We start from the raw sequence: 13,808 nt of genomic DNA, 5'->3' as shown, positions 1-13,808 counted from the left end.
GATGTTGAACAAGTGATGGTCAGGTGTCCACAAACTTTTGGCCATGTATTGTGGAAATGAACGTTTCATGATCACTCCTTCACAATATTGTATTAGTTACCGTATTTAGCTACATAAATTGCAGTTTGTAGTCTTTTCATGCCACAGTAATTTGTTAACATTCCTGCCGCTTGTAATATATTTATTTTTGCGCAATTTCCTGTTGATTTTACAGCCCTTTTGATTCTCATGGTTTAATCATCCTGGCAGGTTGAGCTGCTCCTGCACTCCCTTTTTTTTTTTTTTTTTTTTATCTTTAGAGCTCATGACTGTTAACCGCCTACTGTGTGACGCTAAAGCCCACCCAGGAAGCATGAGTCACAGGGAATGTTGTAAGGTTCTGAGCCTCGGGTTTACCATGTGTGTTTTAAACAAACAGTCCAGCACCTGTTTTTCCATGAGCTCCCCATCCTGTTCCATTGATTTTAATTATTCTGCGTGTGTGTGTGTGTGTGTGTGTGTGTGTGTTTTCTGCTTTGTCTGTCGTATCTCATCTGTATGTGCATCATGGAGAGATGATTAGTGCAGCCCGCTTTTATCATCATGAATTACTGCCCAGTTTAGAGCCTTTGTTCTTGTTGAGGCTAAATAAAGCTTGATCTCTTCACCTGGCAAGTGTAAATTAAATGGGTGCTTATTCTTGTGTTTTAGGATGTAGAAGTCGTCCCCCGACAGGTGGACCAAGATGTTTCTTGTTTCCATTTACGTCCAGTAAATATGATGATATGTTAAACCGTGGAAATGTTCGAGTACAAGGTGATTTTAAAAAGTACATGGAGAATCTAGGCAAAAAAACCCCCGCAATGACCTAAAAGACAACTTGATAAAATGCAAGAAGAATGTGCGATGATGTGCAATAACGGCTGTAGTAGTGCAGAAAAGGTTTTTCATTGATCAAAGATGATTTCGAGTGAATATTTGGTTATATGGGATACGAGCACCAGTATTAATTTGAGTACTGAAATTGCTATGCAGGAATTCATTCTGCAGAAGTCCGTGAGAAATGATGAAGGGAGAAGCACTGTCGTGGGATCAGGGGCGGAAGGGGGGGTATGGGGGGATAGTCTTTCATGCAGGCGATTGGATATGAAGCTTGCAGGACAAAAGTTAATGCACTTCCAAAACCGCGCCATCAAAATGGCATAAACTATAATGGGTTTACATCGGATTTATAGGTTAAGCACATTTTAGTCTCAGCCACGCTGTGGCGTTTAAAAATTATATATTTATTTATTTATTTACTGCTCTAGAGTGGGGCATTCATTGCTGTGTTTGCAAACACGCATTATTATAAATGTGCGTTGCCACTGTGAGCACAAATAAAAAGTTGCGGGAAAAATAATCCACCACAGCGTGTGATGTGTCTGATGCGGCCCGATGCGAAGCAGAGCTACTGATCATTTTCCTATAACAGAGTGCCCCCAGAGTGTGTTAGCACAGCAATTACAATTCTTAGTTTATTACTTAATAATATGTTTGGTTTTTTTCTTTCTTTTTTTTTACTATTCACATTTACACTTAATATTGAATATTGTTTATTAGTTCCTGTCATCTCTACCTTGAAAACACATTCTCTCACCAGCCTCTCTCTCTTCACTCTCCTGAAGTTTATAAGACCGAACACGCAGCTTGTCATGCTACCAAGAAACTGGAAATCACAATGTTCTCCGTCATGAAGACTTTACCGTGGTGGAAAAGCATCACCGTGTAAACGATTCTACATTTATACACTTTGTTAAATAGCAACACATTATTTAATGTGCTTTTTAAAAAGAATTTTAGAAAATTTTTTTAATTAGCTTTCGAATATGTGAAGCGTCCACCATACACGTTCTAGTCAATAAGTCGTCAATATTGAAACAGTTCAAATGTTCTGGACATAAACGAACTTTCACATCAGGCGCAAGTTTTTCCTGATGGTTCCTTACACCCTCCCCAATCAAGTGTGCAAAATTTCACACCTTTTTACTAGACGGTTCTATGGGCTGCTTATAGACACCCTAGCCATGAAAAGAAGACGATTAAGAAGAAGAAAAATTACGTGAAAGTTTTACCAAACAACACTCTGTGTTTTGCTTCCCTTTGACTAAATGATATGAAAACAAAAAGACCGTTCAGTTTGAGCAGTTTGATAGCACCGATCGTTGCGATAGTTGCCATGGTTATATTGCGACGTTGTTCGACCGTATTCATCACTGACTTAGAACTGCGGTACATTTTTGCCCTGATCTACTGCATATCAGAACCATATCAATATAAGAAAATGACACGCTTTCCAACCATTCAGCGTTTACCCTGCCAATGATGTACGTTGTGATACTCGACACGTCCGTTAATATCGCACTGGAGGTTTTACAATACAGTCTGATCTCAGAGCTAAACTACTTTGTAGGCCTGTATAAATACTTTTGGATACTTTAAATCCATTTGTTGTAATGATAATGAGTTTTTATTGATCACATATACATATGCACAGTGAAATTCTTTTCTTCACATACCCCAGCATGTCAGGAAGCTGGGGTCAGAACGCAGGGTCAGCCATGATACAGCAACCCTGGAGCAGAGAGAGTTAAGGGCCTTCCTCAAGCGCCCAACAGTGGCAGCTTGGCAGTGCTGGGGCTTGAACCCCTGACCTTCTGATCAGTAACCCAGAGCCTGGCAGTGCTGGGTCTTGAACCCCTACCTTCTGATCAGTAACCCAGAGCCTGGCAGTGCTGGATCTTGAACCCCTATCTTCTGATCAGTAACCCAGAGCCTGGCAGTGCTGGGTCTTGAACCCCTACCTTCTGATCAGTAACCCAGAGCCTGGCAGTGCTGGGTCTTGCACCTCTACCTTCTGATTAGTAACCCAGAGCCTGGGAGTGCTGGGGCTTGAACCCCCGACCTTCCGATCAGAAACCACTGCCCCCTTGGCGGTGGCAAGAAGACTGCTTAACCTTGTTGCTAGGCTAAGCAGTCTTCTTGAGTCTTAAGCAGTGTTCTTTGTCTCTTCATTGCTTTGCATGTCTGTAGTGTGTAAGGACGTTTTTTGACTTCTCAGTCACATTTGTTTATTGTGCTTTCTGCTGATAAGACCGTAACGAACCACTTGGCTGTTTACTGTCCGAGATAAAATACAGCTGTGTGCTCCATCAGCAGGGAATCAGTGTTTTGTAAAATTAGTAGTCTGAAAGGGCAGCTTGCAGAAGTGCTGAGGTTTTCCTGAGTATCTTCGGTTACGTTGTGCAATCGGGAGGAATGCACATTCCGCTTTACTGTCTCCTCTGTAATTACGTCTTCACCCGCCCACCCTTTCTCCTGCCATTGGCTAAGGAGACATGACTGGCATTGAGGTCTAGCAGTGGAATAATGGCGGTATGAAAAAACCCTTGTATGAACTTCAACATTGAGATTTTATTAGTTTGAGTGTTTTGTGGATGTATGTGGTATTTGTAGAATTATTGCAAAATAAATTGCTTTCCGCTTCAAAGATGCTCTCATTCAAAGTGAATTATACATGCAGCACTGAGCTGAGCAGCTGAGTGTTCAGTGACCTAACAGTGTAGGCACTTCAGGCATCGTCGGGTATAGACGGTGCTATTTTGATCAGAAACAAATCCGCCTTAATGCTTTAGCTACAAAAAGCAGGAACACTCTGGCTAAACAAAGCATTTGGACAAAGGCCAGAGAAGACTTCCTTTACTCTCGTAACACACGCTGGAGCAGACGACCAAGCTTTAAACGGGGGAAAAAAGATCAAAACAGTTAGTGGACGTCTTTGAAACACCCAAGTGGAATTCCTGAAAAGTGAACATGATTTGAATCTTGTGTCTTCAGTTCATGCCCGAGTCTAGACAAAACTATTTTGTTTTCAAAAGTCTTGCAAAACAGTGGGTTGAAATTCCGTCTCCATGAAGAAACAGCACCGTCAACGTCAAAATGCATTACCTAATAAAGAGAATAAAAATTCAGCTCCCATGGTTGCTCATGCGCTCATTAAAACTCCCAAATAAAGACTTAGAATTATTTAGGTTTTATTATTATTTTTATTTGAATATTTACCGGTAAGTAGACTTGAGCTGTCTGTGGTGTCATAAACCATTTATTTTTTTTCTCCTCACTTAATTCACATCTAATTAACTCACTTCCGTAACTCTCTTCCGTTCCGGGTTTTTGGCCTTTCAGGTGATGTTATGCTGTTAAATAAGTAATGTTTTATTGGCAAGGATGTGAGCCAAATTAACTTTCACTGCTACCTCTGAGAGAGTCTGTTTTTTGCCTTTCGCTTGTCATTTCAGCTGTGCAAGCGTTGCCGTTTATGGAGTGTTTGTGGGCGTCATCAAATGCAGATCAGCTGCCTGGTAATTTACGGGTGGTTTGGCGTTCATGGACATGTGTACGCGAGTGCGAAGAAAATCAGTGTTTCCAAAACATTTGTAACTCCGGCTGAAATTTCTTATTATTTTTACAACTTTTTTTTTTGCAACTTTTACACACACCAACAAAAGTTTTGCAAATTTCAAACTGTCCATCGATAGGAATTAAGCTCAGCCAATGACAGCGCACCACTCAGGAACTTTTTAAGCTAAATCTCTGTTCATATATTTCACTAGAGGGAAATTCATTTACACGTTATGTCTACTGAGTACATATTAAAAATAAATAAATAAACAACTAAAAAAATGACAAAAGGTTCACAGGAACCCTGTGACATCTTACAACGTCTGAAGGTTTTTAAACGAAGCTTGCAATCCCTCAGAAGATGGAGTTAGCGTCAGACCAGATTTACACAAACATTTTGTGCTGTATTATTTGTGATGTGTTACCATTAAATGTGCAGACAACCATGCTGCTCACAGTGCATTATGGATAATACACCCCCCCCCCCACCTCACTCACTCACTTGTGCTCTCTCGCGCGCTCTCACTCAGTCACTCACTTGTGCTCTCTCGCGCACTCTCTCTCACTCACTCACTTGTGCTCTCTCGCGCTCTCTCTCACTCATTCACTAGCGTGCTCTCGTGCTCTCTCTCCCCCACTCACTCGTGCTCTCTTGCGCGCTCTCTCTCTCTCACTCGTGCTCTCTCTCTCCCTCTATCTCAAATTGCTAACGACAGCTAGAAAGGAATTGTAGTTTTGTCTGAGTTTCACTGACATCTGCTGTGAGAGCTGCTGAAGAAGGAAGGAAGCAATTTAAAGTAATGGGATGCAGTGAGTGTACTCAGTAGTAGTCCAATACCTCTGTTTCCTCCAGACCTACAAATAGATTGGTGCACACACGTGCGCACGCGCACACACACACACACACACACACACACACACACACACACACACACAGAGCCATCTTTTCCTGCATTCTGGGCTCAGGTTCTTGAATATGTCTCTATTCACTTAAGAGCTGCGTTGCGTGAACTGTATTTGAGCAGCTTCCATTGAGATGAAAGGACAAAAATTCAGCTGCTGTTATTATTGTTAATTTCAGTAATAGCTGGCCAATAATATACTTGGGCATTTCTGCTTTAAGAAAATGTATTTTACCCAAAGAATATGAAAACATTTTGGTTTCGGCTACTTTCTAACCTTGCCTGGGTTTGTCTGCCTGCAGAGATCACGTTTGCAAGGAGTAAGGTAAACAAATGCCGCAGTAAGTACAGTCAGGCTGCCTAAAGATGTCCAAAACCTCACTAGCTGAGTGTGACTTTCTTATGGTTTTGGACAGCTATGTGCCATAGTGAAATGGACATGCTCCTAATTGATTCGGATTGTTATAAAGATATCCTGTCAAAATCTATGCGATGCTTTTGCACCATAACATCATCATCAAGAACAGAGAAGAGTACTTAAGGCATTTTCAGACCTGTAGATCTGTGCTTTGTTCTGAAACGGCATATTTGGACGAACATTGATCCTCTTTGAAACAGTGCCTATTAATAAAGGGGATACACTCTATCAAATGATACATAAAATGTACATTTTGTAGTAATTTTTACAATTTAAATGAACAAAAAAACAGATCAGTCACATAGACAAAAGTAAGTACACTCCTACATTTATCACACTTTCAAATTCATAAAATTAGAATGAGGTGTTGACGATTGGGTGCTGGTGATGAGAACCTGTTTAGGGAGTTCAGGTGTAACCGGTCTTATTTATACCCCTCTCATGTCTAGTGTCTGGTGTTCCCTTTGCTATTGAGGTGTATGGTCTCATCATGCCAAGATCTAAAGAGTTCTGTAAGGCCTTCATAAAAAATTGTCTAGGAGTCTGGTAAGGGATTTAAAAATATCTCCAAATTGAAGTACATCATTCTACTGTAAGGACAATATTCTACAAATGTTGCAGATTCAAACGACGGCCAATTTGTCCAGGACTGGCCGTCCCACCAAATTCAGCCCAAGAGCAGACCTTCTGATGCAAAAAGGAGTCTCCAAGAACCCCAAAATTTAATCACAGGATCTGCTAGTAAGTCTTGCAACTGTTGGTGTGAAAGTGCATGCTTCTACAATCAGAAAGAGATTGCACAGATTTGACCTGCATGGGAGGCGTGCCAGGAAAAAGCTTTTGCTGTCTTAATAGAACATTAGAGCAAGACTACAGTTTGCCAATGAGCATATAGGCAAAGACCAGGCCTTCTGGAATAACAAGCTCTGAACAGATGAATCAAAGATAGTTGTTTGGCCACAGTAACAGCAGACATGTTTGGTTCAGACCAAAGTCAGCTTTTCAGGAGAAGCATCTCATACCAACTGTGAAGTACGGTGGTGGAAATGTTATGGTTTGGGGTTGCTTTGTTGCTTCAGGGACTGGACAGCTTGCATTCATTGATTCAACTGTGAATTCTGCATCATTTCAAAGAGTGCTTGAAGATGATGTGAGGTCATCTGTCCGAAAGTTGAAGTTGAACTGAAAGTGAACCTTTCAACAGGATAATGATCATAAGTCCACTAGCTAATCCACCAAGGAATGGCTCAAAAAGAGGAAATGGAGGGTTATGGAATGGCCTAATCAAAGCTCGGATTTGAATCCTATTGAAATGTTGTGGGGGGATTTGAAACAGGCAGTACATACATATAGACTGGTGGACAATTATGCAAAACGCCTACAAGAAGTTATTTCTGCTAAAAGGGGCAATACTAGCTTATGATGCCAAGAGTGTACTTACTAAGAATCTCACATCTATTGACATTTCTGTTGAATAAATGATTGAAAAAGCTAATTTTCCTTGTGGTTTTGTTCAAGTATTCCAACTTTATTAATAGGCACTGTTTCAAAGATGATCAAACGTTTGCTTGTCCAAATATGTCAACAATTTCCAAGGGGTGTACTTATTATTTCACATGACTATATTATTGTGGCTTTCTTTTTCGCTCTAGTTATTATAATATATCTAATTTACATGTTTAACAGAGCAGTTAAAGCCCATCTCCTTGAGATGCTCAATAAACACCTTGTAAACTTCTGTGTTTTTATGTGTTTTTGAAAGTCATCTTACCTCGTCTATGGTCCAAAGTTAAAGTTTGATTCATGTTGTGAGCCGTTAACGAAACAGACATTTCACTGAACGCACTTTCCATCATGCATTGCTATATACAGGTTGGTTCGTTGTGTCCGATTGCTTGATCACCCCAAGCGACCTGCTCCAGAGTTCATTTTCAATCGTTCCGGTTCAGGTAGTCTCAGAGCGATTGTTTTAGTGCACATTAGAGCACGATGTCCTAAACAAACCCAACCAAGGGAGAAAACGCACCAGGTTCCGAAACAAACGCCCCGAACGAGCCAGGTGTGAAAACGCCCTTACAAACTCTGTACAGATGACGACGGCCAAAGTTTTAAAATGGATAAATGACCTAATAAAAAGACGTTAAATGACGAGATATGGCAACGAGACTGAGACATGATGTCAGTGGTGCTGATGATGAAAGTGAGAACTCATTACTCGTTTAACCAGTTTTCTCCCTTTTCACGTTAGGTTTTCGCTGGCTACCATACGAACAAGCCAGGACACATTTTATTAAAAAATGTGAACGTTTCCAGTCAGTGTAAAGTGGGCGGAGCTAATCTCGGGTGCTGACTGTAAACTTCACCCTCACCTTAATCCCAACCTTGTAGCTTTCGTCAACACTGTGTATTCCTACCTGAATGTTATCTTCCATAATATCATGTCAGCGCGAGCACTCTACGTGGGCCCAGCAGGGTGCGAGTCTCGGGCAGGATGATATTAATAAGGCGTGCTCATTAGAATATTCCTTTATAGACGGAATGGATATGTTGAGTAAGGTTAAATGTACCACTCGAGTTTGGCATCACAGCTTTCTCGAGTTTCTTGGAGTACATTCACTGGGACTCATGTCCGTCTTGCCCTTCACATTTGTTGTTGTTGTTGTTGTTTTCAGCTCAGCATGAAAAAGAATTCAAATGACTTTAGGTTATCAGTTCTTGCTGTAAAACATCCTGCCCTTATATGGATTTGTCTCTGTTCTTCACTTGTTCTCAGCATGATTTTACCTAATCTAGTCAAGATTGTTACTGGTTATTGCAATTTTAATGTTTTCTCTCTCTCTCTGTGTGTCTGTGTGCGTCCTCAGGAGTTTGCAGCACTGACTAAGGAGGTGAATATGTGCAGGGAGCAGCTGCTAGAGAGAGAAGAAGAAATAGCCGAGCTGAAGGCTGAGAGAAACAACACACGAGTAAGTGCAAAGCAATATGGTTTTCTTCGTGTTGGAGCGCTACGATGATTGTCCAGCCAAGTACAAGCACTCTGTAAAGCTCACCATCTTCTCACAGCTTCCTGCTTGCAAATAGCCACTATCATATTGTGCATACATGAGCTCATGGATGCCCACGATTGGCTCATGTCACTATGATTGACAGTGGAGTGAGAGAGTGTATGTGTATGTATATATATATAATATACATGCGTTACTTCTGGTTATTTCTTTGTTCCACTACCAAGCTACATTAGATACTAACGTTAGTTAGTTGGGGTGGCTGTGGTTCAGGTGGTACAGCGGGTTGTCCACTAATCGTAGGGTTGGCAGTATGATTCCCGGCCCACATGACTCCACATGCCGAAGTGTCCTTGGGCAAGACACTGAACCCCAAGTTGCTCCCGATGGCAAGTTAGTGCCTTGCATGGCAGCTCTGCTACCATTGGTGTGGGTGAATGAGACACAGTGTAAAGCACTTTGGATAAAAGCGCTATATAAGTGTGCCATTTACCATTTAGTTCAGTCAAGGTGTCTTTCTTTTACTCACTTCGCTGATTATCGTAACTTCATTCGAATATCACACGAATATCTGTAAGTTAGCTAGGTTAGCGATTTCTTTAGTTGTGAAATAGGGTACGTTAGTTATATCTTTTTCTCTAGTTAACATTTCATGAGAATTACTCCCTAACAAAAACATTTATTCTTCATTTATTCTTTGTTGTGGTTCACCACATGGATGGCTTGCAGCTTGCTTATCCGAGCCGATAGTTGTAACTACCATCCCAAGGTGGCACACCATTGTTTGTCCAAACACTGATTGATTGCTGATTGGCAGGTCAATCCTATTGCCAAAATATCTCTCTGTTTGAGATCAAGCCACCACTCCATTGTTTTTTTTTTTGGGTTTTATTTAGGTTTTTTTTTTTATTATTTTTTTTTTATTTTTTTTATTTTTTATTTTTTTTTTTGGGTCAGCGCATGGAAATCCCACTGTTTTTACATTCATTCTGATATGTCACCTAAATGCCTTTGTAGGTTAATTCGGCTTAAGGCGCTCCACAAAAACACTTGCTGCATGTAAGACTTTCTATGGTAGGGAAAAACCCTAAATTTAACTGAAGGTAAAATGTAGTAATCTTTCCAGAGGCATACACGTGCAGTCCATTTATTTTATATATATATATATATATATATATAATCTTATTTATTTGTTTTTACAGATGACTGATTTGGATGCAGCTAAAATCCCACATATACTCCAGTGATAATTATACTATACATTCTCCCAATGTAAAGTTAGTCCAATCTTTTAAAAAAATTGAGAGCATTTCCACAAAATTTCTTGCATTGTCAGTTTGTCCTTAAAGACAGACAGAGTGGCTGCAAGAATTTGCAACGTTTCAGTTATTTATTTATTAATTTTTATATTGTTTTTTTTCCCCCAATAAATTTTCACAGGTTTACAATGATGGTCACTGTTCATCAGCTTCAGTCCATAGAAAGGCAATACTCCTAGAGGAATTGATAATATTTAAATGATCTAAATAATTAAAATATCGAGATAATAAGTTTGGCATTACTAGCAGTAATGCTCATGTCACAGCTTTACAAAAGCCATGCGGAGCATCCCTGGCATAAACGACAGGTTTACAGAATATTGCAGTCCTTCAAACCTCATATTTGACGAGCTTACTGTTTATTTAGTAATGAATTCACAGGGGATTTTCTGTCTGAAGCTAAATCCAATTTAGCCGTTTTATTGCTCTGCGGGGGAAATAGATAACCGCACCAAAGTTGAACTTTCATATATGTTACACCTTTATTTCAGCCAAGATTCTCCTGTGTTTCAGAAGAGTGTAGAGACGTGCAGAAAAGGCAGGAATATTCTCACAGAGCTGCGCTAAGAAGCGTGTGGAGCCTCTAATCCGTAAGACGATGGGACCGCCTGACACAGTTGGAACCGGACCCGATTTTGTGTGCGTGTGTGTGGGGTGGGGGGTTGGAGAGATGGAGTGAGGGATTAGGGCCAAGCGGGGAGGATGAGTGTAGGCTTTGTCATTCTAACGGAGTCTCACTGAGCATTCTGGCAGGTCGAGACTAAAAAAAACACACACACACAACACACGTCCTTGTGAGGACCTTCCACTTACATATGTATTAATGCAGCTAATTAATGTTGTCTACACCGAAATCAAACAATCAAGCACTAAGCTTAACGTCAGTGTCTAAAGGGAAACATTTAGCCCCCCCCCCCCCCAATGAAACCTCAAAAAAGCTCAAAACTTGTCATGTGTTCTAAGTGAGGACATTTGCTTATTACTAAGATATAAGACCATGGCCTTGACCTGCACTTCTTTATCGTGTTTGTATGTTTGTTTTATTTGATATATTTTTGGCCTATTACTAGAGATTGAACAGTTTTGCCAGTTAAGGAGCGACTGAGAAGCGCCCGCTGTCATTATACAGTACAAGAGCGGTCTCTAGAGGTGAAAAAAAACCCCCATCGCCGACAAATTTTGTGGTGTTATTTGAAGCCTTTTTGATTCATTTTGGACGTCGCTGTTTTTATTTATTTGGAGTGTTACTTTTTTGGTTCGGTTTGGATGTATAATTATTATTTACTTTCAATATTTATTAATAGTTGATATATATTAATATTTATATATTTATCTAATTTTAAAAAGTACAATACATTGTCCTGTTACAGGTAGTACTGTTTATTTTTATAATGAAGTTCAGCAGTATTTTACTCTGAGTGTTACGTTTTCATTCAGTATCAGTTTTAAAAAGTATCAGGTAATTAATCGGTTATTGGGCAGGTCCTGCCCAACTTAGTTATCGGTATCAATAAAATCAGTCGACCTCTATCTGTTACCTCAGTTGTAAATTCTTTGTATATCTTGTACTTGGTGGTTATAAGCAACAGGGGATGCTATATAAATCTAAATGTTTAGCACGGATGTAGCACACTGTGATGTAGATTGTGCTTGCTTGTTTTCAGCTGCTGCTGGAGCATTTAGAGTGTTTGGTGTCTCGTCACGAGCGTTCCCTCAGGATGACGGTGGTGAAGCGTCAGGCTCAGAGTCCTGCTGGAGTCTCCAGTGAAGTGGAAGTTCTCAAAGCTCTAAAATCCCTGTTTGAGCATCATAAAGCCCTGGACGAGAAGGTATGGAGTTTGAACGACTCCTTTTCAGATTAATATCTCCGTAGGCTCGTATTTGCTGTGTGGCAGGTAATGATTATGATTCCTGTTCCAGGTGAGGGAGAGATTGCGTGTTGCTCTGGAAAGGTGCAGCGCCTTGGAGGAGCAATTAACAGCTTCTCATAAAGAGGTAGGAATTTCACTTGTCCAAACACACACACACAGAGCACAACACTGCCTGTGAGTACACACGTGTGGAATGTTAACACTAATGACAGGAATCAGGAATTATCATAATTGGTTTGTAAAACAAGCACTCAGTTCTTCACAAGGCGACGTATACTGAAGCTACAGGATGAACCAGTTCTATTATTTTCCGCTGTTGTTTATGTATTAAACAAGGAAATTCTTCCAAGTCTGTTTCGGCGTGTCCAAACATGAGCAAGAATGTATGCTGAAATAGAAGCATGGATAATGAAGACATCACAAGCCAGTAAGATGATAACGCTTTATCATCAGTACCGGGTTGAGAACAATCTCTCATCCAGGCATCTTCAGTAATGTTGGATCAACGAGGTGATTGTGTCTGGTATTAGAGCCCAGTGTGTAAACACCCAGTAACACTGCTGTACCTGATTACCAGCACCACACGCCTTACTGCCTCAGTGTCACTACTGTGCTGGGAATTCTATCTGATGAATGGTGGTACTTTGGTAATCCCTCACTGTTGGTACGCGAGCGGGGGGGTTGGATGCCTGGGAGAACTGCTGGGCTTCCGATAGTAACAGCATGCCAACACAGTGACCTATATGTAGGAGTACTTGAAAAAATGGCACGGTGTATTGCACAGCGTCCTAGAAGTAATGCAGCAGTCAAATATTCATGTTCATAATAATATATGACTAATAGTAATACTACAAATAAGTAACAGAAGAATATGAAGAACACGACTAGGAAGAATAAGAATGTGTAGAGGAATGTGGAAAAAGAAGTTTACAAAGAATGCAACCAATAAGACGAAGAATACAAAAGAGTTCGTAGAATTGGAAGAATATGAAGAAGATTATGAAAAGGAATAAGAATACAGAGGAAGAAAACTGAAGAAGAAGAATATGAAGCGGGAGAAGAATATGACGAGGAAGAATTTAAAGAAGACGAAGAGGATGAATATGAAGAGGAAGAAAATGGAAAAGAATGAGGTGGGAGAATGATGAAGAGGAAGGAGAATACCAAGAAGAATATAAGAAATTGAAGAAGAGGAAGTGCAAGGAGATGAACATGAACAAGAAGAAAAATATGAATCAAAATGAAAGTGTAGTTATAATAATTGGATATAAATTATATCTCAAAATCTACATTATGGCTGCAGATATGTCTCTTCCTCATTTCCATGTTCTCATGTCTTCCTCCCCCTACACACACACACACACACACACACACACACACACACAGAGAGAGAGATAGGATTAGGACTGACAGTAGGCTTGGGGCACAGTTGCAGATTGACCTACATTTCAATTGTGTTGGCTAGAAACACTCATCCATTATAACCCGCTACACACACACACACACACACACACACACACACACACACTCACTCACTTTTAGGTAGTTGTGCTGTATTGAATCTATTCAGTATGATGTACCGGAATATTCAACACAATATTGTTAACATGAACACTCCAGAAATAGCGCTTTTGAAGAGGATGTTCACACTTCTCGTCAAGAGCTAACTCTGTTTAATATCTCCAGCTGTGTTTTTGTATCCGCAGCTGGCCTGTGATCGAGAGCGAGCAAATCTCACATGCACAGTCAGCTAGAAGCGCTCGCGGTCACGAGTGTGAATGTCCGGTCCCGGAAAGTCACACTTCTCAGAGTTCGGTTGATTCACACGAAACCGATCATCACGACTTGGAAAGTCGATGCCGATATTGAATCAG

General features: G+C 40.5%; 1 protein-coding gene across 6 annotated transcripts in view; it reads left to right on the top strand.

Moving 5' to 3' along the window:
• The window catches only part of LOC128606882 (liprin-alpha-1-like), a 91,555-nt gene that overhangs the window by 33,940 nt on the left and 43,807 nt on the right, over positions 1 to 13,808 (top strand). For all 6 annotated transcript variants that reach the window (XM_053623398.1, XM_053623397.1, XM_053623400.1 and 3 more), the window contains exons 3-5: positions 8,604 to 8,705; positions 11,728 to 11,892; positions 11,984 to 12,058. In XM_053623398.1, the coding sequence (XP_053479373.1) occupies positions 8,604 to 8,705; positions 11,728 to 11,892; positions 11,984 to 12,058 (342 nt within the window). The remainder of the gene's footprint in view (positions 1 to 8,603; positions 8,706 to 11,727; positions 11,893 to 11,983; positions 12,059 to 13,808) is intronic.

This window comes from Ictalurus furcatus, chromosome 4 (genome assembly GCF_023375685.1).
Source record: "Ictalurus furcatus strain D&B chromosome 4, Billie_1.0, whole genome shotgun sequence".
Taxonomy (NCBI): domain Eukaryota; kingdom Metazoa; phylum Chordata; class Actinopteri; order Siluriformes; family Ictaluridae; genus Ictalurus; species Ictalurus furcatus.
Note: the sequence above shows the minus strand (reverse complement) of the source record. Positions and strands in the feature narration are given on the sequence as shown.